The sequence below is a fragment of the Artemia sp. Qi Xiang Cuo genome, chromosome 6 (genome assembly GCF_049724085.1).
Source record: "Artemia sp. Qi Xiang Cuo chromosome 6, ASM4972408v1, whole genome shotgun sequence".
In the NCBI taxonomy this organism is placed as follows: domain Eukaryota; kingdom Metazoa; phylum Arthropoda; class Branchiopoda; order Anostraca; family Artemiidae; genus Artemia; species Artemia sp. Qi Xiang Cuo.
Window position 1 is genome coordinate 73,732,870 of NC_142799.1, and position 25,953 is coordinate 73,758,822.

The 25,953-nt window shown below is 34.7% G+C and overlaps 1 protein-coding gene and 1 pseudogene across 1 annotated transcript in view; both read left to right on the forward strand.

Annotated features, from left to right (window-relative positions):
• na (sodium leak channel non-selective protein na) overlaps window positions 1-25,953 on the forward strand; it is a 228,890-nt gene that overhangs the window by 168,172 nt on the left and 34,765 nt on the right. The window contains exons 19-24 of the mRNA XM_089091203.1: window positions 3,226-3,434; window positions 10,606-10,726; window positions 16,018-16,151; window positions 16,568-16,733; window positions 20,381-20,575; window positions 22,101-22,318. Of these exons, the coding sequence (XP_088947329.1) occupies window positions 3,226-3,434; window positions 10,606-10,726; window positions 16,018-16,151; window positions 16,568-16,733; window positions 20,381-20,575; window positions 22,101-22,318 (1,043 nt within the window). The remainder of the gene's footprint in view (window positions 1-3,225; window positions 3,435-10,605; window positions 10,727-16,017; window positions 16,152-16,567; window positions 16,734-20,380; window positions 20,576-22,100; window positions 22,319-25,953) is intronic.
• On the forward strand, window positions 10,780-13,369 carry LOC148951580 (uncharacterized; annotated as a pseudogene).

Here is a 25,953-nt window from a genome sequence, read left to right on the forward strand (position 1 = left end):
GCTGGGAAATCCGGCGCCCCTTCATAGAATTGTCCTACCTCCCAAGGAAAAATCCTCTATGAAAAGATTCTCCCCCCCCCCTCCGACCCCCCACCAGAAAAAAAAAATCCCTCCTGAAAACGGCTGTATACTTCCCATAAACCAATAATATATGTAAACAATGGGCAAAGTTAATAACTTACAGCCCTTCCCCCGAGAACTGTGGGGGCTTAAGGCATCCTCAAAGACATATTTATTGGATTTTCGACTATGCTGAACAACATGGTTATCCCAAAATTTTGATTGTGTGACTTCGAGAAAACATTGAGCGTGGGAGGGGGCCAAGTTGCCCTCCAATTTTTGGTGACTTAAAAAGGGCACTAGAACTTTTAATTTCCGTTTTAATGAGCCCTCTCACGATATTCTAAGATTACTGGATCGATAAGATCACCCCTGGGAAAAAAAAAAACAAATAAACACGCATCCGTGATCTTTTTTCTGGCAAAAACACAAACTCTACATTTTTCTAGTTAGGAGCTTGAAACTTCAATAGAATGGTTCTCTGATACACTGAATTTGATGGTGTGATTTTCATTAAAGTTTTATGAATTGTAGGGGTTGTTTCTCCCTTTTTCAAAAATAAGGTAAATTTTCTCAGGTACGTAACTTTTGATGGTAACACGAAACTTAATGAAACTTATATATTAGAAATCAGCATAAAAATATGATTCTATTGATGCATCTATTGGCATCAAAATTCCTTATTTTAGAGTTTCAGTTACTATTGAGCCGGGTCGCTCCTTACTTACAGTTAGTTACCACGAATTGTTTAATGACTGAGTCATTCAAACTAAAAAAAAAGGAATTTTTGTAACTCGATCAAAATTTTGAGATAGCCATTTTGTTCAACATGGTCCAAAATATAATAAATATGTCTTTTACGATAACTTAATCCCCCAAAGTCCCAGGGGCGAGGGCTGAAAGTTATGAACTTTACCCAATGTTTACATATAGTATTGGTTATTGGGAAGTATACAGACGTTTTCAGGGGGGATTTTTCTGGTAGGGGGGAGTCGAGGGTTATATTGGAGGATCTTTCCATGGAAGAAGTTTTCATGGGGGGGAGGGACATTGCTATGAAGGGGGCACCGGATTTTCCAGCATTATTTAAAAAACGATCATAAATTAAATAAAAAAAAAACAATTTTTTCAACTAAAAGTAAGGAGCAATATAAAAACTTAAAGGAACAGAAATTATAATGTATATGATTGGGTTCGCCCCTTAGTCAATACCTCGCTCTTTAAATCAAAGATTTTTTAGTACTTTCATAAGAGCTATTTATTCTAATTAACGGCCTTTGTGATTAAGGAATGTCATTTTTAAAGAATTGGAACAAAATTCAAACTTAGTGTAAAGAGGGAGGTACTGACGAGGGGGCGAACCCCCTAATATACGTATTAAAAATATATAAATATAGAAGTTTGTTACGTAAGTTAATTCGTAAGTTACGTATATTTATTAATAATAAAAAAGTTCCTAAATAAAATTAAAAACTTTCGAGAAAGTCATTTAACCAAATGAAAGTAGAATTAGTATACCAAATTTGTTTTAATTATTCATGTACGGTGAGCCAAAATCAAAACCTCTATTAATTCAAACACGTTCAAAAATTAGATAAAAAAACACGTTATTTTAACTGAAAGTAAGGAGCAAAATTAAAACTTAAAACGAACAGAAATTATTCCATATATGAAAGGGGCTATCCCCTCCTCAACGCCTTGCTCTTTAAGCTAAAGTTTGACTCTTTCTCACAACTCTATTTTTTAAAACATTAAAAAACGTTAGCGTAAAGAGCAAGGCGTTGAAGAGGGGACAGCTCCTTTCATATACGAAACAATTTCTGCTCGTTTTAAGTTTTAATGTTGCTCCTTACTTTCAGTTAAAAAAAAACATTTTTTTTTAAATTTAATTTTGATCAAAAGCCGTGTGTTGCAGTAGCTTTGGTCGACATTGAAGGGTTGATTGAACGATCGATGAAAGTTTGATTGAAGCACTCCTCAATTGATTGACGAAAAATTATGATCAAAATGATTGACCGTCTAGGGCCTCCTTTAGAATCTGTAATCTCATAAAGCGTGTACACCCCGTAAGTAAATGACCCCTGATTAAAGAGTGAGAGTTATCTCAAAGCAGGTGGATTTAAAATTGGGAATTAGGGGAGAATTTTTAATAGAAAAATTTTAATATCGCACTATTTTTCGAGATATATTCAGGTGCAATTTTCATAAAAAATATTGAAATTTTAAAAAAGATGAAAATCTTGGAAGAAGGGCCCTAACTACCGATAAAAATTATCTAGCGGGGAGAGGTATCACTCCTCTTGCTTGGGTTCAATTTAAATTTTTTAAAGACCTCACTGACATTTATGCAAGTCTGTAAACTAATTCTCTTTACGTGGGTGTAGTTTAATTTTTGTAGTTTTGACTTACTTTTGCAAGAATATGTTAATCAGAAAAAAAATGTTCTTTGAAATACTAGCTTAAAAATCTGTAAAAAAAAAAAAAAAAAAAAACTCGACCCCCCCCCCCTTCCTTTCTTCTGGCCACAAATCTGTCATTGAAAAATCAAACCAGTAAATCTAAAAAATTTAAGAATTTTATTTTCTATTCCATTCTCCTCCACCTCAGATAAGATATATTTTAACATTGTTCCTTTGTATAGGCTACGCCTTTTTCGCGTTTTTTTTAAGTTTTTGCTTGGGAGAAAAATTTTCTTGGTCAGATCATCATAAAAGTAAGTGTTGTTAGGCGAACAACTTTAGAATTTTAAGGTATAGGATATTTGTAAGTTCAAAAACGCATCTTGTTACATCTGGAAACTTTTTTACCTTTAGTACTTTTTTTTACCTTTTTTACCACTAGATTTGTTTGAGAGTTCACTAACAGGGTTCATCCACAGTCTTGAGATGTAAATTTAAAGTTGTAATATTAAAGAAAAAAAAATACTTTTTTGGCTCCTAATGTGAAAAAAATAGATACTTATGTATCTGTTTTAACTGTCTAGTAAATGGACTTATCCCTATTTGAACGTCATAGAAAGGCAGCGCGGTTTTGAAAAAAATGCCTAATTCAAGGGATTACATCAAAAATAATTTGATACTTTTTCTAGTAAATTCAAAGTCAAGGGCGGCCATGGCTGCTTTGAATCATGAATAATCTAGAAGATAGTTTTCTTTTTTATTTCAGGTGTCTATTCTTTTAATTGTTCTGATGTTTGTTTTTGCCCTCTATGGTGTTCAGCTCTATGGGGGAAGATTGGCTAGATGTAACGATTCTACTATTAAGGACAGGGATAAGTGTGTGGGTGTTTTCATGCGAAAAGTTTTCGTCACAAAAATGAAAATAGGATTGGGAGAAGGGGAGTCCCATCCTCAAATGCTGGTTCCTCGTGTCTGGTAAGTTTACTGTTTTTTATTAGCTTTTAGGTTTCAAATAAGCTAAATTTTGACTTGGTCGAATTTGGTGTCAACAATTGAATTTCATGTTAAAACGACGATAAAATTGTCTTCTTATGTGTGAACATTCGGTTTGTTTTGGATCAGGGTTGACAAATTTATTTCTCTGGCCAGAAAAAATGTCTTTACAGTAAATAAAAGGCATAAGGCCTTGGTAAATATACAGTTGTACTGGTAAAAATATAGCCTTTATAGCCAAAAAATGTCTTTACATTATTTACAAAAATGCCTTTATAGTAAATAAAAGGCATAAGAGCTTGGTAAATATATAGTTTTACTGGTAAAAATATAGTCTTTATAGCCAAAAATGGCTTGACAGTAAATAAAAGGCATAAGGCATTGGTAAATATATATTTGCACAGGTAAAAATACAGCCTTTATATCCAAAAAATAACTTTGCAGTAAATAAAAGGCATAAGGCCTTGGTAAATATACAGTTGTACTGGTAAAAATATAGCCTTTATAGCCAAAAAAATGTCTTTACATTATTTACAAAAATACTTTTATAGTAAATAAAAGGCATAAGAGCTTGGTAAATATATAGTTTTACTGGTAAAAATATAGCCTTTATAGGCATTTATTTACTTTGCAGTAAATAAATTGCATAAGGCCTTGGTAAATATATAGTTGTACTAGTAAAATATAGCCTTTATAGCCAAAAAAGGCTTTACAGTAAATAAAAGGCAAAGGCATAAGGCCTTGGTAAATATATAGTTGCACTGGTAAAAATAGAGCCGTTATATGCAAAAAATAACTTTGCAGTAAATAAAAGGCATAAGGCCTTGGTAAATATACAGTTGTACTGGTAAAAATATAGCCTTTATAGCCAAAAAATGTCTTTACATTATTTACAAAAATGCCTTTATAGTGAATAAAAGACATAAGAGCTTGGTAAATATATAGTTTTACTGGTAAAAATATAGCCTTTATAGCCAAAAATGGCTTGACAGTAAATAAAAGGCATAAGGCATTGGTATATATATATTTGCACTGGTAAAAATACAGCATTTATATCCAAAAAATAACTTTGCAGTAAATAAAAGGCATAAGGCCTTGGTAAATATATAGTTGTATTGGTAAAAATATAGCCTTTATAGCCAAAAAATGTCTTTACATTATTTACAAAAATGCCTTTATTGTAAATAAAAGGCATAAGAGCTTGGTAAATATATAGTTTTACTGGTAAAAATTTAGCCTTTATAGCCAAAAATGGCTTGACAGTAAATAAAAGGCATAAGGCATTGGTAAATATATATTTGCACTGGTAAAAATACAGCTTTCATATCCAAAAAATAACTTTGCAGTAAATAAAAGGCATAAGGTCTTGGTAAATATACAGTTGTACTGGTAAAAATATAGCCTTTATAACCAAAAAATGTCTTTACATTATTTACAAAAATGCCTTTATAGTAAATAAAAGGCATAAGAGCTTGGTAAATATATAGTTTTACTCGTAAAAATATAGCCTTTATAGCCAAAAATGGCTTGACAGTAAATAAAAGGCATAAGGCATTGGTAAATATATATTTGCACTGGTAAAAATACAGCCTTTATATCCAAAAAATAACTTTGCATTAAATAAAAGGCATAAGGCCTTGGTAAATATATATTTGTACTGGTAAAATATAGCCTTTATAGCCAAAAAAGGCTTTACAGTAAATAAAAGGCAAAGGCATAAGGCCTTGGTAAATATATAGTTGCACTGGTAAAAATACAGCCTTTATATCCAAAAAATAACTTTGCAGTAAATAAAAGGCATAAGGTCTTGGTAAATATACAGTTGTACTGGTAAAAATATAGCCTTTGTAACCAAAAAATGTCTTTACATTATTTACAAAAATGCCTTTATAGTAAATAAAAGGCATAAGAGCTTGGTAAATATATAGTTTTACTGGTAAAAATACACCCTTTATAGCCAAAAATGGCTTGACAGTAAATAAAAGGCATAAGGCATTGGTATATATATATTTGCACTGGTAAAAATACAGCCTTTATATCCAAAAAAAAACTTTGCAGTAAATAAAAAGCATAAGGCCATGGTAAATATACAGTTGTACTGGTAAAAATATAGCCTTTATAGCCAAAAAATGTCTTTACATTATTTACAAAAATGCCTTTATAGTAAATAAAAGGCATAAGAGCTTGGTAAATATATAGTTTTACTGGTAAAAATATAGCCTTTATAGCCAAAAATGGCTTGACAGTAAATAGAAGGCATAAGGCATTGGTAAATATATATTTGCACTGGTAAAAATACAGCCTTATATCCAAAAAATAACTTTGCAGTAAATAAAAGGCATAAGGCCTTGGTAAATATATAGTTGTACTGGTAAAATATAGCCTTTATAGCCAAAAAAGACTTTACAGTAAATAAAAGGCAAAGGCATAAGGCCTTGGTAAATATATAGTTGTACTCGTAAAAATTAGACTTTATGGCTAAAACATGCCTTTACAGTAAATAAAAAGCGTAAGGCCTTGGTAAATACATAGTTGTACTGGTAAAAATATATACCAGTAAATATATAGTGTTTGCACTTGTTTTCATTATGTATGTAAAATAGCCATCTAAAGTAATACCTACCTTTTCAGGTGGAAAAAAATAACAAAATAACTTCATATATTTTCGGTTTCAATCACGCATACCAGCTGCATTTCCCAAGACAACGTCGCTTAATCGATTCTACGGTCCTCTGGTATAACTTAGAATTGTCATTGTTATCCCGTACTCGCTTCAAATTCCAATTGAATTCAAAAGATTTAATAATCCCAAATTTTATATTCCCCTCCCAATGCTTAAAGGTGAGCACAAAAAGGGGTAACAAATATATCAAAAAACGTAACGACATTAAGCAATGAAAATATATTGGGCCAAATATGGTCCAAAAATAAAAGAATCTCTGCCAAATATGACAAAATATGCCATATTTGAGGTGTCCCCCTGACAACAGTGAAGCACAAAAAAAGACAATCTATTAAAAATTACTGTGAGACTTATTGGTAAGGTGAATCAGCTACATGGTTTAAAAAAAAAAATGCTAAACTTTAAAACAAAACTTTTACATAAGAGTAAATAAGGATCAATAAAGAATAAGTAAGATAAATGAATAATATTAAATAAGAATAAATAAAATATGAATAAATAAATATAAGAGTAAATAAGAATAAATAAAGAATAAATAAGATAAATAAATAAGAATAAATAAAATACTAAAAAATAAATATAAAAGTAAATAACCAAAATATTAAATCTGTTGGCAATATAAATGACCAGAGTAATGACACTGTTTAGCTTCCTTGTCTTCCTCAACTTTGTCGACGCTCCCTGCTGCTACTGAGAAGTTTTGAAAGAGTTTTGTCTCCTGAATTTAAGAGAGAGAAAACGGATATAATCTAAATAAAACTGTCACCATCGTCTGAGGATCCTCTACAGGAGGACAACTGCGGCAGGGCATAAGATTCAGATCTATGGACAACAGCCTCTGCAGAAGGCTGCCTCGACTCTTTCGGGGTACCTGCAAGACTGGGAATCTTAACATCAACTCCATTCCGACTTGAGGAGTGGTGCCCCACGAGAAAATTCTAGCCTACCAAACGACACAGCATTCGCACGTAATTCTGATTGATAGATAACTCTACTGGGCTTGGTCTGTTTTGACGGGCGTTTTCGGGCTAAAAAACTTCTTCTTAGCTAATTTATTTACAACGAATCTCCTCCCCGTAGTAGCATAATATTTGTAGGCATCAATATATAATGAGTTTGAGTTAATAGGCTTGAGACTGTCTGTGCAGGATTTCAACTCTTGTTGACAGAATAGCATCACAAAGTGTTAAAAACCATGTTTTGACCAAGATAGGCCCGCGATTTCAAAGAGCCTCCATTCCTACTGGAGGTCCCAGGTACTTCTTGCTGTCCAGTTCTAAGCCGGCTTAAGTGCTGCGGTGTAGAAAGATATGTTTATCCCCGTCTTGCATCCGGGATCATTACTTTTCCTGAGGCCAAAATATTTTCAATTACTTGAAGAACATGAAAAACGGAACTTGGAATGTTACGCCGTTACAAAATGATTATTGTATCGAAATTCTGACTGACGAACTCATACGATTCGAACTGGATTTATTAGGAGTTTTGGAAACTTATATCCCAGATGTAGGAAGCATGAAATTAGGTGGTATAGAATTTGCTTACTAAGGCAGAAAGGATGGGGTACATAGACAGTTAGTAGGGCTCATGATGAAAAAGGAAGCTGCTAAGTCTTGTTTAGGCTTGGAAGGTTTTAATAATAGAATACTAATTGCTCATTTTATGACTAAAAAGTTCAGGGTATTGCAGTATATGCCCCTGTAGAACCGACTGACGGAGATACTTGTCACTCAGATGAATTTTACTTAAAGCTACAGGAGCAAATAGAGAGGTCCCCCGGCAGAAGAATAGTGTTTTTATTAGGAGATTTTAACCCCCTGGTCGGAAGCAACAGGAAAAGATGTTACCCTATCCTTTGTAGATTTCGCTTAGGAAAAGAAAACACCAATGGCTAAAGACTTTTGAAATTTTGTAGGTATAATAGTCTAGTTACAACTAATACGGCGTTTGGTCATAAAATGGCCCATAAGTTAACATTTATTCAGGTGATGGTAAGACAGCAAACCTTCTTGATTATGTTATAGTAAACTGAAGACTGGCAGGATTAATACATGATACTAGGGTATATAGGAGTGCTGTTATTGACGCTAAAAGTATAGATCACCATCTAGTAGTGTCTAGGGTTAACTTAAAGCTGAAATTTTGAAGGGTAACTACCTCCTGGGAAGTTATGATGTTGATAGACTCCACGATGAGAATTTGAGAGAAACTTTCCAGGAACAGCTGAATACTAAACTTAAGAGTTTACAATTTGGCAACGTGGAAGATGGTTGGAATAATTTTAGAAAAACAATTTATAAAGTTGCTGATGGTGTCTTAGGGAAGACAATTAAGACTGCAGCTAGGAATATTAGTGAAAAAGCCTTATGTTCAATAAAGAGGACAAAGGGCTTGTACAAGAATTATCTGAGTGATAGAGGGATATGAAAACAAAAGGAACGTAAAGAAAGTGGAGAAAGCATTAAAATATGAACTAAGGAGGTGTGAAGCAGAAGCCATGGATAAAATTGCCGAGATCTGGAAGATGCAGCTAGACGGCATAATAGCAAAATATTGTTCTGGTATGTTAATAAATTGTGAAGGAGTAGTCAATCTGGAAATGTCCCAGTTAACGATGTTAACGGGGCCACAATTAGTGATAAGGAAAGAGTTAGGGAAAGATGGGCAAAACATTTTGAGAATGTGCTAAACCGAAATAAAGTTGCAAGAAAAGATACAGAGGAAAATGAAAAGTTTTTGATACCTTGGATGTGAAGGAAGATTTGTTTTGTGAGGAAGAATTAGTGACGGTGCTTAAAGGATTAAAAAATAATAAAGCTCCAGGTGCTGATAGTGTGGTAAATGAGTTTCTCAAATACGGTGGCTTTGAAATTAGATATAAGTTACTGAACATTATGAATATGATTTTTGAAAAGGGGAAGTACCTAGCGATTTTAGGAAAACCTTAATTAAACCACTAAATAAGAAATATGATAAGAGTGAGTGTGGTAATTATCGAGGCATTAGTCGGGTCTCTTTAGGTAGTAAATTACTTAGCAATATAATACTTTTTAGACTGAGAGATGCTGTAGACAAAGTTTTAAGAGAAGAACAGTGCGGTGTTAAAAAAGGTAGAGAATGTGTCAACCTAATTTTCCCTCTTAGGCTAATAATTGAGAATTGCCTGAGCTGTCAAACACCTTTTGTCCTCAGTTTTATAGACTATGAAGAAGCGTTTGATTCTGTTGATAGAAGAGCCTTAGCAAAGGTATTATCCTTGTACGGTATACCAGACAAATGCATTAAAGTAATTAGTGCTACGTACGAGAATAACACTGCTGCGGTTAAGGTAGGAAATGAGGTTAGCAGCTGGTTTAGCATTAAATCAGGAGTTAATCAGGGTTGTGTCCTATCCCTCTTTGTATGGATCATTTTGAAAGACTTTGTCTTAAGGAGCACAGGAAAGGCAATGGGAGACCACGGAATCAAATGGGGAGGAAAAAATTACCGAAGATTATCCTTTTCAGCCAACCGTCTAGGGCTAAACGGAAAGCAGGTCGTCCTCGTCCGGGGTGGGAGGATTTTATAAAGAAGGATTTAAAGGAAATGGGAACTTCCTGGGAGGCTTTAAAGAGGGAGGCTTTACAGAGGGAGGCTTTGAATAGATTGGGATGAAGGAGGAGCGTGCTTAGCTGTGTTGGCCTCAGGCGGCTTGGTGCTGCGCTGAGGTTTTGGTAGTAGGGGTAGTAGTGGTACAAAAAAAAAACATCAGACTTTGCCTTTAGGCCTATAAACGGGAAAAAAAGTTAAAGTAAATTAAACGCAACGAATAAAGAAAAAGACAAACAAAAAATAAAAAAAAAACACAAAAAATAAAATAAAAAAAATAAAATAAAAATAAATAAAATGCATCTTTATACAACATATCTTAATTTTTTAATCTTAATATCTGTAAATGGAAAAGCAGCGTGATTTTATGAATAATTTATAGTTTTGTCTCCTACAATACAGATCAACTCAACAATTCTTAAATTTTTCTTGAAAGAATGGGCTTCTTCTTTTTTTTTCCTATCTTCATTTATTGACACTTCTTTCATCGGTGCTTCTTCTTAATTTTTTGTTTGTTATTGCTCCTTTTTGGCGTAGTTAAAACCTCTAATCTTTTTGTTCACGTTGTGAGTTCTATATTCTTGTTTTTAGCAAAGAATTTTTCTTCTTATCAATTGTTTTCTATTTGTTTCCTTTTATGATTATGATTTTTGCTTTGATTCTAATTTTATTTGACGTCAAACACAAGAACACACTTTTATTTTTATAATCAATGCCAAAACTCTGAAAAAAAGCAAAAACCGAATTCTCCAATTCATTTAGTCCATACTTTCAGTTGGAATTCTTAGTAATTATAGGAAATTTTGCATTTTTTTTTAGCAGAATACTTTAATTGTCAGTAGTTTTGTTGAATATTTATAAGAAAAAATATTATTTTTGAAGGTCAAACCCCCGCAGATTCAACTTTGACAACATAGGCAATGCAATGTTAGCATTGTTTGAAGTTTTATCGTTTAAGGGTTGGCTTGACATCAGAGACGTCCTCATAAAGACACTTGGACCGGTGAGATTTTAGTTTTTTTTATATTTAAGATATTTATTGCCACACAAAACAAAATGTACACTGAGAGGGTTAGCTTAAGTCGAAGAGTGATTAAGCTGCAATCAGCTTCTGTCAGTAAAACTAAAATCAAAACTTGGACTATCAGAGAACACTATAATCCAAATAAAAAAGAGTAGAAATATATTCCTGTCATATAAAATATGCATAATATTTTGTAATCTATTTCATCATAAGGAATTGATTATTCGAATTTTTAATCTTATTAATTTTAAAATTATTTGTTCTGGATTTGATATCTTCTTATAGACTCCACATTTTTAAAAATAACGAAGTTATATGTACTCCTTTAAGTTCTAAAGGCATCAAAATAAAAATATTTTTGGTCTCTTGGGCCCATTTTAGCCCTAATCATATCTGAAAACCATAATTTATAAGAATTTTCTTTTGGTTTCTTTAAAACTGTGAAGTTTTTGGGGCAGTATCAGATTTTGTCAGTGTTGTTACGTTCAACTGTGAAAATAAATAAGCGAAAATAAGCAAAACAATGCTTTTCGTCAATAAGAATTCAGCTTCAAAGTTACAGCTCTAGCTATACCTTCAAAAGAAAGCTATACCTTCTTCATATGATTGGTACCACATTTTTTTGGTTTATTTTTCAATCGTGTTTTTTTTTTAATTTAGTGTCCGCTACTATCGAAAAGTTATAACTGCATATGAAGGTTTTTTCTACTAAAAGTTGATTTCCAGATATAATAATCTGCTCGATAACTGAATCTTTACGCTGAATATACCCTAACTCTTACATACTGATAATTATCAATTAACAATTATAATTGGTAAGTGTTTGTAGCTACCAGCCAATCACTTATCTTCAGCTGTCAAAATATTTACTTGAAGCTATGCAGAGGATACCTTACGAGTTTTTCGTTACACAGTTAGTAGTTGTCCAATCTTCACGGGAGAGTATACATTAGGGACATAAAACTAAATTCGATTCTCCATCAAGTCCGTTTGTTGCTTAAATTTATCTTGTTTTTGCGCCGATTCAAGATTTGCTGGTTTTCACCCCGTTTCATCCAAATCCGACGGCTTGGGCTTAGTTAGTTGCTGCATCGAATCAGGGTTTATCTTCTTGTTCTTGTGAACTTCAAATTACCTTGTTTCTGCAAGAAATAAAGCTTTAAATCTATTTAGCACCAAGGCAAAACTTGGCTAGGTTTTAGATTGAGCTAGTCCGCAGCATAGCATTAAGATGAGATCGTTTCTCCATCGGGACTTTACGAAATCTTTGAACGATTCTTGTTTAAAAATTTTACAATGGGCCAACTTTTCTAATAAAAAAAAAATGTCAAGGAAAGAGCAGTGAAGGACCTGAGGCCCAATTTGTATCTCCCATCATAAAGACTAACATTCTTGCACGGTTTAGGTTGTAAAAAAAACCAGCATGCTGACCATTTTCCAAATAAACTGCATATGTGAAGGATGGACCGTGCAAATATTGCAGGGTATTTGCCTCCCTTCTTTGATTGTTCGACCATCCGTTCCGCAAGTACTGGGTGAGTGGAAAATTAATGATGATAAATGAAAGCTGCGTCACTCTAACCTTGATCATGTAATTGTGTCAGATTCAACTCTACGTTCATCAATCGTTCATGCGGACGACTATAAAATCGACGATGACCATTTACCAATAGCATGCCAACCATCCTGCTCTATGGCAAGATCTGTGCGTCGAAACTCTCCCAAGTGGTTCTCAAAGATAAATTAGAAAAATGATGATGTTCCCCTTTATGTATTGACATTTTCCCAGTTACTATCGTCTATTAAAGTACCGTTCTAGTTTTTGCAAACATCTGTATATTTAACTTCAAGGCTGATAGAAATTAACTCGTATTATCAACAAATAGTGTTCTGTCTCAAGTCTGCTGCTAAAAATGCTGTCCCCTCTGAGTGTGTGTGAAGGGGTACTCGCAATCCCTTAGGGAAGGCTGGCTCCGCAAATGGATAGCCTGTGATTGTCCTCCTTCTGGTTCAGTCCATCAAATAAAGCAGAAAACCAACTGAGAGTACAAGTATTCCCTGTGTAGGGTGAGACTGAAATCCTGGGATGGTCCCTGCGACAAGAAATCCTTGGATTGTGTTATAAACAGTGTAATGTGTTTCACCTCCAATTAATTCCTCTCTTCGGCTATGTGATTTCGTTTCCCATTATATAAATATTTTGCTTTCATTTAATGTTACATTTTACTTTCATTTTATGTTAGTCTTCAAAATTATTTTGCAAAGCTTGTCAACTCAATCCTTCCGATTCTTATCACCGTGCTATCGGTGGAATCTGGTGTTATGCTCCAAGCTTTTAAGCAAGTGAATAAGTCTGAGTCTCTCGATAGTGATGGTCTTTGCATCACGTTTTTTGCTTATGATTTTCCTGAACTACTGAAGGGTTTGCAGTTATTTTTTCAGATGTGCTTGGTACAGTCCATTTTGCCAGATAGGTGTTTGCCCGGCTGTATATCTTCTATTGTTAAGAGGGATAAGGACCCCGGTGCTTGCTCTAATTACCGCCCTATCACTGTGTCTTGTTTTGTTAGTAAACTATTTGAATCTTTGCTGCTACCGGCTATTATTAACTCCAAAAAATGATTTTACGCCCTTCCAGCTTGGTTTTAGAAAAGGTATGGGCTGCGTTCAAGCTCATTATATTTTGGATCGGCTAAAGAAGCCAAAAAAAGTTCCCTGTATTGTTTGACCGTTGATATATCTAGTGCTTTTGACAATGTAATTCATTCAAATGATTTGTTTTCTCTAGCAGCGTCTGGCGTTAACCTCTCTGTTGTTTCCGTGCTTAAGTATTAGTATGCTAATTCTTCAGTTAGGGTGAAGTTTAATGTTACTGTAGGGGAGCATATTCCTGCTCAAAAAAGGCGTTAGGCAAGGTGCCGTGTTATATCCGAGTTTATTTAAGTGTGTTTTAGCTTCGTAACTCCGATGTCTTCAACCGTCAGTTTTTTACAACGATAGTTTAGGCATTAGTCATATGGCTTATGCTGATGATGTTCTGCTTCTTTGATGGACAAAACAAAGTGTTACTTCCAAATTTGACCTACTTTGAGCCCCATTGTCCACAATAGGCCTTTCAGTTAATGCTGCCAAATGTTAGTGTTTATGTTTCGGGATTCGTCCCTCAGCATCACCTCTTTGCTTGAGTTCTTCAACTATATCATGTTCAGCAAGTATTAAATGGTTAAGTCTATCTTTTTCCACGTCACTTTTGTCTACTTGCTCCGTTGTTACGTTCAGCGTTCTGAAGAGTATGCGGGTTGGTGACGGAAAAATTCTGCCCGATCGTGATCGGTACAACCGAAAAGGACTGCCGTCTTTTTTCTAGTTTTTGTGCCACCACTTTTTTTTATATTTCTTGTTTTGCTTTCCTCCTTCGCAAGAAGGATACGAAGAAAATACGCTGAGGATATTTTAAGTACTGTAAATACCTGCTGTGTCTGCCTCGATGGTACCGGAACCATAGAGTCGTTTCTAAATTTGACATTGTTGATGCGCCCTCGTGACTGAAACAAATATCTGCAGATCTATGTTTTAAAACTCAACAATGGTTGATGTTTTTGACCCTCTTTGGCCATTTTTTTTAATTTAATTAATTTATTTATGGTGTATTGTAGAATCGTATGTTTATGGTTGTTTTCTTCTTCTTTTTTTGTTGTTTACTCCACAGTTTTTCCGTTGTATTTCTTGGATTATAAATAAATATTATTATTATAATTATATTATTATAGCTACTGCCTTGTCTATGACGTGGACCTACAAGCTGAGGCTCAAGCTGCAAGTCCTTGGTACCTTCTGAACAGAGGTGGTTTTAGGGTTGGACAAAGGGGGCGCTTTCTCTGGGCGGAGAAATTTTAGGGGGTGCAAATATTGATATAATTAATCTAAAGGTTTGCTAGATGTTTTCCAGCGAAGTTGCTTACGGAATGTTTTGGATACCTGACTGACTGACCGTATTTCAAACAATAGGCTGTGCAAAAAGCGTGGTTCAATCCTGCTTTCTAGGGCTATAATGAGAGAAAGGTTGAGAGGGTTAGGGCACGCTCTGCGGATGAAGTATGACCAATTGCCAAAGATCGTCATTGTCGGCCAATCGTCTAGGTCTAAACAAAGAGCAGGTCATCCTCGGTTGTGGTGGGAGGTTGTCGTAAGGAAAGATTTAAGGGAAATGGAAACTTCCTGGGATGGTATAAAGAGGGAGGCTTTGAATAGATTGGGATGGCGGAGGAGCTTGTCTAGCTGTGTTAGCCTCAGACGGCTTGGTGCTGCGGTGAGTTGTTAGTAGTAGTAGTTGTAACGGTTATAATTTATAACCGTTTAAGATTATTGCCTTTCTTGGCAGCCAAAAGGCTAATAGTGTTTGTTTTCTTTTTTAATAAATGTATATCTCATATCTTGTCTCATATGATTATTTTGTAATTTTTAGATTTAGTTTTTACTAAAATAGAATAGGAGGCGCAGTTGGTAAAAAGTATAAGCAAAATGAATTCGAGAGAACTTTCATTTTTCCCATATCTTCATAACCATTCCTTGAAAATAAAACTTAGTAGACTGAATTTTTAATTAATTTTAGTATTTTTAGAATTAGTTGTTCAATACAGAGATGATGGGGTCCTTGCAACATAAGAATTGCCTATCAAATACTTTTAGTGATCGCATTGTCGGTGGCCAGTAATGAAGGGTAGTTTAGTAAACTTAAATTAATATTAACGTACTTCAGACCGACTATGGGCCAGGAGTGACTAAGTGATTTAGCATTAATAAGCATAGAACGCCAAGAATCAGAATTAATCAATTGGGACTAGGTAATTAATAATTTTGAAGATGCTAAAGTAAGAAAAGTCAGATTTAAATAAATGAAATTTTTTTAATGCATGAAAATTTTTATCAAAATTTGGCCGGAAATTTTTTGGGAGACGGGGGGGGCTATCAAGATTTTGCCACGGGTGCAAGAGAGGCCAGAACCTCTATTGATTCTGATCCTTCAAAATCTTCTTCAAATCTTTCCAAAAATATCAGTCTAAGAGATCCATGGTATGTTTGAGGAGCAGATATCAATTCCTCACTCTACTACCTCGGTCCCTGTCAATCAATCAAGGAAGTTCCGTAGTTTTGAAGTGGTTTTAATCCGTTTTTATATGGTTTAAATTTACAATTTTATTTTTTTATATTCGGTTCGTAATCTTTTTTAGTTAATAGTTTCTAGACATTTATCCAATATTTTATTCTAGCTCCACGCCATCTATATTCATATTTTTGTGTTTCTTGGCTGCATGATTGGGTTGACGCTGTTTGTTGGCGTTGTCATTGCCAATTATTCTGAAAACAAAGGAACAGCTCTATTGACCGTGGATCAAAGGAGATGGTAAACAGATTTTATTTAATAGCTTGTTCCTCATGTAGGCGAATGTTCATTATTCATGTTTTATTGTTGATGTTAAATCATATTAATATAATTATGAGCCTTTTATAACTTGGGGCTGCTCTCTAAACTGATGCGAGTGAAAGGGTGAGGATGTCTGTATTTGTGAAGTGGGGGGGGTGTCATACCACAAGTACTAACTTCAGTGGCTGAAGTTAGCCGTTAAATATGCATTCTAAAGTACGTTTTTGTGCAAAATAAATCAAAATCTAGATAAGAAAATCAACCTAAATATCCTAACAATACTTTTGAAAAATATCTAGGGTAGATTGATATAATTGTAATAAAATTGTAATCTCATTGCAAGAAAATCCTTATTACCCTATGCTGCTTGCCGTGATCATCTTTTTTTTTTTCAGGTGTGACCTTAAGAAGAGACTGAAAATTGCCCAGCCATTACATCTCCCACCACGTCCTGACAGCCAGTCATGGAGGGCGGTTGCTTATGATGTCACACAGCATATTATGTTCAAGCGTTTCATGGCCTTGATGGTTCTCTTAAATAGTGCTCTTCTTAGTGTGTCAGTGAGTAACATAAAGTTAGCTTAAATTATAATCTAATTACATACTTTTTAAGCCAAGTTCCTACTATGTAAATTTTGTCAAGTCACATGGCTAAGAGCATTTTATTAATTACAACTATTACGTCAGATCTAAAGCGAATCACCTTTAAGTAGTCCCAGCCAAAAGTCCTTTTAAGGCACCGTTCCTGGCAATGAATGGTAACAAAAAAACAACCCGTTCCTGAAAACTGCAACCCGTTCCTGAAAAGAGCAATCCGTGTCAGTTGTAACAGTAGTTTTAAAAATTTTAGACTTGAAAAACAAAAATGCTTCAACAGAATCTGCTTCGTGAGATTGTATTCGTGAGATTGTTTCGAATTTACCAAACGTACCAGAAGTAACCAACAGGAAAGTGTATTTATTTTATAATTTTCATTAGAGCAAAGCCGAAAGGTTCAACAGAATCTGCTTTTATGAATGACAAAAGAAACAGATTCAATCCATATAAAAACTAAAACTTACACCAGTTTGTCTCCACTGAGTTTCCTTCACCACCGCTCACCTAGAAATGATTCAAAGTAAAAACTACCCAACTCTGAAAAACTAACACTTCGACCAGTTTGCCTCCCATAATTGCATAACCACAACTATCAACAAAAACACATCCACTTTCAAGCCCAAATATATATATATATATATATATATATATATATATATATATATATATATATATATATATATATATATATATATATATATATATATATATATATATATATATATATATATATATATATATATATATATATATATATATATATATATATATATATATATATATATATATATATATACTATTTTTACTATCCTTGGTATTGGCTTGCATAAGATTTGTACGAATGTGAGCCCTGATTCATTTTTGCTACTTATCACAGACAAACGCAAGTATTTTGTGGATTGTGCATTGAAAAAAAATTGTTGGAAGAGTTATGTTTCTGTGCCTTACAAAGTTTAAGCGAATAATACAGAAAACAGTGAACCGGAGTCGAAAGTTACTCCAAATGTACTTTTAAAGTTGTTTGTATGTGAAGCACCAGGAACTTATGAATCATTTTTGAGCGATAATAAAATCCTTAAGAATCCTAAATCTCACACTGAGGGTTTTGATTTTGTTTTGTATGTTTTTTTTTCTTCTTTTTTTTTAATCGTTATAAAAGGTTACACAGGAATAAACCTACCTGCAAAACAATAAAATGTAAATATTCTTGTATTAAATTCCAGCAGAATTTTTAAAACGATCACGCTCTAGAATAATAACAGTATTTAAAAATCAAAGAAGTAACATATATCATTCCCCCTTATGAAATTTGATTAATATTTTTAAATATGTCAAATTTGCTTCGATTGGCACGTTTTTAATATATCTATATTAGATTTCGAGAGATTTTTTTTCTTTTTTTTTTGGTCAGTGACACATTTGGCTCTGAAGCATGGACACTCCAAAAAGCAGACGAAGATTTGATAGATGTTTTCCAGAGAAATTGCTTATGGATTGTTCTGGGTACCCAGCTGACTGACCGTATTTCAAACAGTAGGCTTTACAAAAAATATGGTGCAATACCACTCTCTATGGCTAAAATGAAAGAAAGGTTATGGTTGTTAGGGCACGTTGTGCGGATGAAGGATGACAGATTGCCGAAGATTGTTCTTTTCGGCCAACCATCTAGGGCTAAACGGAAAGCTGGTCGTCCCCGTCTGGGGTGGGAGGACGTCATAAAGAAAGATTTAAAAGAAATGGGAACTTCGTGGGCGGGTGTAATAAGGGAGGCTTTGAATAGATTGGGATGGAGGAGGAGCGTGCGTAGCTGTGTTGCCCTCAGGCGGCTTGGTGGTGCGGTGAGTTGTTAGTAGTAGTAGTAGTAGTAGTGACGCATTTAGTTGATTTTTTCCTCAGTTAAATTACCTTTTCTGCATTGAAGTAAAAACCTAGGAGATGAGATGCTTCTCGATAAATTGTATGTCCAAGTAGCTCCAGTGTGCCTTTGCACCTTTCCTGGAGACACAGGGAGAGTCTCTTTAGTTTCAAGCTTTAAATTTTGCAAGCTTAGATATCATAGGCAGCGCAATAGCGCTGCCTCAGTGAAGAAGAATGTTGCCACAATGAATTATTATTATTATTATTTTTCTCTCTATACCCGGGCACTTCGTATCGAAGGAGTTGTCGTAGAAACTTCGAAAAGGGCTCAATCAATTGAAATTTCAAAGGGATAGTGCCCTTTTAAATAGTCAAAAGTGATTGGAGGGCAACTAGCCCCCCCCCCCCCCCACTCCCAACATTCCCCCAAACACATCCAATCAAAATTTTGAGATAGCCATTTGGTTCATCGTATTTGATATCCAGATAGAAAATATGTTTTTTGGGGAGGACCCTCCCCCAAGACCCTCGGGGCAAGGGTTTTAAGTTATACCCTGAGGGCATATACGAACAATGTTGGCACAATGTATTATTTATAATTTTTTCCCTTTAGAGCAGGGCACTTCGTATCGAAGAAATTGTCGCAGAAACTTCGAAAAGGAATCATTCAATTGGGAATTGGAGTGGCTTTTGCCCTTTTTAATAGTCAAAAGTGATTGGAAGGCAACTAACACCCCTTCCAGGCCCACCATTTCCCGAAACACATGAATGTGCATTGTCATTTTCCCGAAACACATGAATGAATGTGCATTGTCAGTTTAATATACATTTACTGATATTTATTAATCAAAATGTTAATATTATTTGATTTATTAAACCTATAAAAGTAAAAACATTTATATTTTTTTTCAGTAAAGTGCAAATTATGTTCTGGCTTTGGGAAGGTATAGGGATTTTGAGCCCAACTTATGTAAGTTTCTGCTCATTTTGAGTTTGACTCAGCTATTTATTTCAATTTCTGTTCGTTTAGGGTTTCATTTATTTATCGATGCTGATTTGTGGTAGTTTCACGCTTGGTAGATTATTTGATTTTATTTTTGCTGATTTTTTGTTTAATGGAGTTCTTTACTTTTCTTTGAAAAACTTATTTTGAGAAAAAGTTTTTTTTAATTAATTACATGACAAATACAGTAGGTGTAGTTAAAAACTTTTATTTAAAAAATCTCCTGTCAAAGATTGAAAGCATATAAAACCAACTAAAATTTTATCGTTTTGAATCGTGTTTTGACTTGTAAAATATTTTGTTTCCCTCAAATGTCTGTGATTTTTCATGATAATATTTTTCTATAAAGATAAATAATTTTAATAAATTTGGAAATAATTTTTCCAAGAAATTTTCTACGAAGAATTCAAATTTGCAATATGTCAGTCATTTGAACATATCTTAAGTACTATGAGACCAAGGAAGTCCTTTTTTTTATAACTGTCTCCCAAAGAATCATAATATGTTCCAAGATAGAAATAAATGTCCTCCAAAGAAAAAATTAGGTGTCTAAACTCATAAAAATACATGATGGCTCTCTGAAAAACCTTTAAAAAAAAGGTTCCTTTTGTAGTTATAAAAAGCCATACTTCCAAAATTCTAAAGCAACATTCAATCACAATGCTACATAGTTTTTGTGGAAATTTAAAATTCAAGGAGTTAAATAGAAATCGGTATATTGTATAAAAGCACCCTTTTTATCCCCTTCTAGTGGCGGGCTGAAGAAGACTATACAACCCATTTGGCCATGGTCAGTTCAATTTTTAGTTGTGTTTTCGTTTTCGAAGTGGTGGTCAAAATTGCAGCGTTTACCCCACGTGGATACTGGCAATCTCGTCGAAATCAGTACGACTGTTTTGTTACGGTACTGGGAGTAGTCTGGATTGTTACCAACTTCACCATCTCGGTAAGTGCGCTGCCACTATTAATACTGCTGAAACATATTGCAGCAAGAAGTCACAAGAGGCTGATACGGCTGTGTGCGCTTCTCCTCTGCGCCAATCTGTTCGAAGCTTCATGCTTTTCACTTTAATTGTCGTTCAGAATAAGATAAGTACCCAAAATCTTGATTTTCATCAATCTATCATTCTTCTTCCGTTAAACCTAATGTTACAATTTTATCCTTTCTTTCACTATAGGTCAAGAAACGGGATGAAACCACATTTCTAGTAAAGTTTAGTGCTTTATATACGCATTGTTGACCAAATGAGCAAGGTCATATGCAGTTAGGGCGGTTATTTAACCCCCCTCGTAATTTTTGTTTGGTTTGTATAAAAGTAAAAAAAATGAATATAAACAAATCTTTGATGCATTTTGTGAATTTGTTTCTACACCTCCTGCAGGAAAAATACACCCCCCCCCCTTCTCAAGGAAAAATTTTGGATACACCCTTACAAACTAGTATCTAAAACTATTCACTAGAAACAATATAGAAGCAATGACTCTAGAAAATATTTATTATATTTATTATATTAAAAAATCTTTATTATATATAATATTTATTATATTTATTATATCTATGTGCTACAAGATAATAGTCATTCTTGTTATAATGCCTGTTCTCACAACCCATATCAGTATTTTACATCGGACAAGCGTAAAATTTAAACCACAAATAGCATTTAAATTGATGGTTAGTCTGCATGTTTAACGCTTTTAAAAGGAACTTTCTGTACATGATACATAATCAACACTACTGACTTCATTTCTGCCAATACTGACTAGAGGCGCTAGACTTGTTGCTGAAGTCTTTTTTCGGTAAACTTCTTTGGGTAAAAACTTCACTTTGAATATTCTTTTCTAAAACTTTCTGAATGTTTTCAGAAAGAAATTTCTGAAAATTTCTGAATGTTTTTGAATTAATGCAAGTTTTGATCTTGGCTCACCGTGCATGAATAATAAAAAAAAAATTGCTATAGCACTGAGCTCTCTCCATCTTGTCTTTGGCTCGCTATGTGGATTTTATTAAATAGTGAATAACGACCTAAGAGAAAAACAATTATTTACCCTATTCAAAATTTTGTCGGAAAGCGATTTTTTATGGAGCGAGAAGGGGAGGACTGGCATCACAACAAATTTTAAAAATAATTGGGGATTCAATTAGAAATACTAAATGTTTACCCTGAAAACATGGCTTCTCTGTTCTTGAACATATGAAATATGGGGTTAAAATAAAATAAGCTTATGTTTATTGTTTTTAAAGACTATCACAAGCTCTAATAAAGAAGCACTTCTTATGTTAAGGCAGAAAAGAAAAACCAGGAAAAGGAAAAAACATATAGTACAAGGGGTAGAATTCCTTCTTGTTTTTACCACTATTTTTTATTGCTTTTATTTATACCTCGCTCTTTACATTTTTTCTAGTGTTTAGAAAAAACAATCTAATATGAAATAAAGTCAATGATTTATTATCTTATGACTTACACTTTTAGAATGATTTTTCCCACTCCTTTGGGTTCATCGTCATCATCTTACGATTCTTCACCATAACGGGGAAACATGCAACCCTTCGAATGCTGATGCTTACAGTTGTCGTGTCAGTCTACAAGTCTTTTTTCATCATTATGGGGATGTTCCTGCTTATCCTCACTTATGCCTTAGCTGGTAATATACTTTTCGGTAGCGTAAAGTATGGGGAAAGTATTGGAAGGTAAGAATCCGCTCTTAAAAATTTTGAATTTCTTGGAAGTCTGTATTTTTAATCCAGCTTCTTCAGAAAGTCGAAAAGAAGAAAAAGAAAAAGCAGGCGAATTAGATGAAATGTGTTGTAAAGTGTAGGACACATTGAGATATAGATCATAAGCCTAGATTTCTATGTACGTACCTGTGCAGGGATTTTTAAGAAGGTGGGAGAAACGGGCTAACTTGAAGAAAAATCCGAATAAAAAAACTGGCTATTTGTATTAAAATCAAGTTGCCATCAATCTATGGCTAATTGGAAGATAAGCCTAGACAGGTAGTCTGAGTGAGAGGCACAGCTGGCATAAGCCTTTTTCAGGAGTGTTATTTCCGCACTTCCACTAATTTACAGATGCTTATACTCCGTCAATACGGTCTGACTTTAACCCTCTGACAGCTTGTAACATGATTTGGAACACTCTCCCGGAGTCTGCACGGAGCTGCCACTCGTTTGGTATCTTCAAGAAGTATGTTAAAAAATTTCTTGCAAATAATTAATTTTTTCCCCAGTTCTCCAACGAGGAGGGCCGTTACTAGTCAAAATACTTGGGGGGGGGCAAGGAATTTTACCGACTGGCTGGTCATTTTTACCGAATGTTTTTTGTCAATAATTAGCATAATGTCCGTTTCGAATACAGTACGTAAAATTACTGAACGTGTCGGTAAGACCGCTGCATTTACCGACCGAGATTTAGATTTCGGTAAAAATCATGTCACTATTTTAATGTTGTTTATTTAACCAAATAGAAAATTGTGGCACAATCTGTAAACTCACCGCAGGAGTTGGTAAAACTGCTGCGTTTACTGACCAAGTTCGAACTTTCTATAGATGACGTATCAGTATAGATGTCGTTTTCGTGGTCTTTATTCAGAACTTTAGTGGCGTCGGAAAATCATGGCACTTTGCTTCACGATTTTAACGACTGATCAAAACATTGGTGGGGGGACGTCCCAACTTCCCCCCCCCTCATAGTGTTGGCTCTGCCGATAAGTTTATGTCTCTGGATTGGTTCTGCACTTTATTTTGTGTCGTTGGAATCATGTGTACTACCTTTTCTAGCTTTTTTTGGGGGGGGGGGGGGAGCAGGTCTTCTTTGGTTTGGGGATGTGAGTTTATTATTTAAAAGATGTTTTATGAATGTATCTGTTTAAATGTTTTTTTAGTTTTGTTTCTCCTCTGTTTTTTTCCTGGTGAAAGAGCCTTATGAGGGAGACTATGCTGAAGTTATTTTTGTGTGTAATTTACCGTGGATCTTGGTATTCAGTGATATATTCCTTGTTTTGTCTTTTTAATAAATTCAATTCAATTAGTATCCATTTTCTATCATTTGATCTTACAAAATAACCCTAAATTCATTCTCAACATAAATTTTTCTACAAATATTATTGTTCTGATAGGATATTAAAGTTAGTATGAATTAAAAATAGTAAATCGGACTTAATGCAACAGACTCCCGACTTAACTATGAAAACTATGTACATGCAGATTCGCAAAAATATTTTACTAATCTCGAAGTTCAATCCGTTCCCAAACCGGATATTAACTGATGCTAGTGGGCAAACTCCCATCTGCAATAGATAATTTAAACATTGAAATCTGGTGAGCCCTAGTGGCTCCTCCCATTATGTTCCTTTTTTCCTCTTCTTCTTCTACTTTGGATTAGTATGGGGCTGCTTCCGCATAACCTCATCATCGAGTCAGGTAGCGTTCAAGCTGAGATGAAATTCTCAGCGCCCATACAGGACATTCACTTTTTCTTCTTCTTCTTCTTCTACTTTGGATTAGTATGGTGCTGCTTCCGCATAACCTCATCATCGAGTCAGGTAGCGTTCAAGCTGAGATGAAATTCTCAGCGCCCATACAGGACATTCACTTTTTCTTCTTCTTCTTCTTCTACTTTGGATTAGTATGGAGCTGCTTCCGCATAACCTCATCATCGAGTCAGGTAGCGTTCAAGCTGAGGACATTCACTTTTTCTTCTTCTTCTTCTTCTACTTTGGATTAGTATGGGGCTGCTTCCGCATAACCTCATCATCGAGTCAGGTAGCGTTCAAGCTGAGATGAAATTCTCAGCGCCCATACAGGACATTCACTTTTTCTTCTTCTTCTTCTTCTACTTTGGATTAGTATGGAGCTGCTTCCGCATAACCTCATCATCGAGTCAGGTAGCGTTCAAGCTGAGATGAAATTCTCAGCGCCCATACAGAACATTCACTTTTTCTTCTTCTTCTTCTTCTACTTTGGATTAGTATGGAGCTGCTTCCGCATAACCTCATCATCGAGTCAGGTAGCGTTCAAGCTGAGATGAAATTCTCAGCGCCCATACAGGACATTCACTTTTTCTTCTTCTTATTCTTCTACTTTGGATTAGTATGGGGCTGCTTCCGCATAACCTCATCATAGAGTCAGGTAGCGTTCAAGCTGAGATGAAATTCTCAGCGCCCATACAGGACATTCACTTTTTCTTCTTCTTCTTCTTCTACTTTGGATTAGTATGGAGCTGCTTCCGCATAACCTCATCATCGAGTCAGGTAGCGTTCAAGCTGAGATGAAATTCTCAGCGCCCATACAGGACATTCACTTTTTCTTCTAGTTTGGATGAGTATGGAGATACTTTTCCATAATCTTATCACCCGAACTAAATTCCAAGCCCTGCAGCAAGTTGCTACTGCTGAGTTCGAAACTCCGGGTCCTGTGTTACAAAGCAGAGATCGGTCCCACTGCGCCACTAAAGGACTCCATTTTTTTTTTTTTTTTTTTTTTTCTTTGTTTTTTTTTTCTATCGGGACAAGCTTTATTAGCCAATCAGAAACTTTTCTTTCTGATTGGTCTCAGCTCCAAAACTGTCTGAGTAAATCTTTAAGCCTCTGTAGATATAAAAGTTAATCAAGGTTTTGCCATTACTCACTATACTTTTACTGTTTTTCTTATTTGAATCCCTGAACAAACGCTGTTCTCGGAAAAGCTTAATAATTTTACTTTCACTATCAAGTAAAATCAGATATACGCTCTTTATATGGGATATGGCTTACGATTCTTGACATATGAGCTATGAAGTAACTTTAGACTCTATAGAAATAATGATATGTATTAACACCACAACAGCTACAGATTTCGCGATTGCTTCAATTCAAAAGAATATTTAGCTCCTGAAAAAATAAAATTGCATCATGGCAACTTCCAAATACATATTTTCGTAGCACTAAAAAATGGCATCAAAAATCAACAAACAACAAAACAACAAGTAATCCAAAGGATAGCTAAGTGTGCTTGCGAAGAGCAAGATTGCTCTAAGTTGGCGCAGGCGCATTTGCGCAACTTCTGCTCCGGTAGCGTTAATATGTAAGTATTGGAAACCAAGGCCGTATCCAGGGGGGGGGGGTTACCCGGTTTGACCCCCCCCCCGAAATTTTTGACCGACTCGAAAATAAGTGGAAAATTAGTAAAACCTAGGTAAAGATCAGTAAAATTAGTCGAAAACTGAGTCAAAAATTAGTAAACCCCCCCCCCAAAAAAGTCAAAAATTAGTAAAACCCCCCCTGAACAAAAATCCTGGATACGGCCCTGTTGGAAACACTTATCTTCCAGTGGAAAATAAGCAAAAC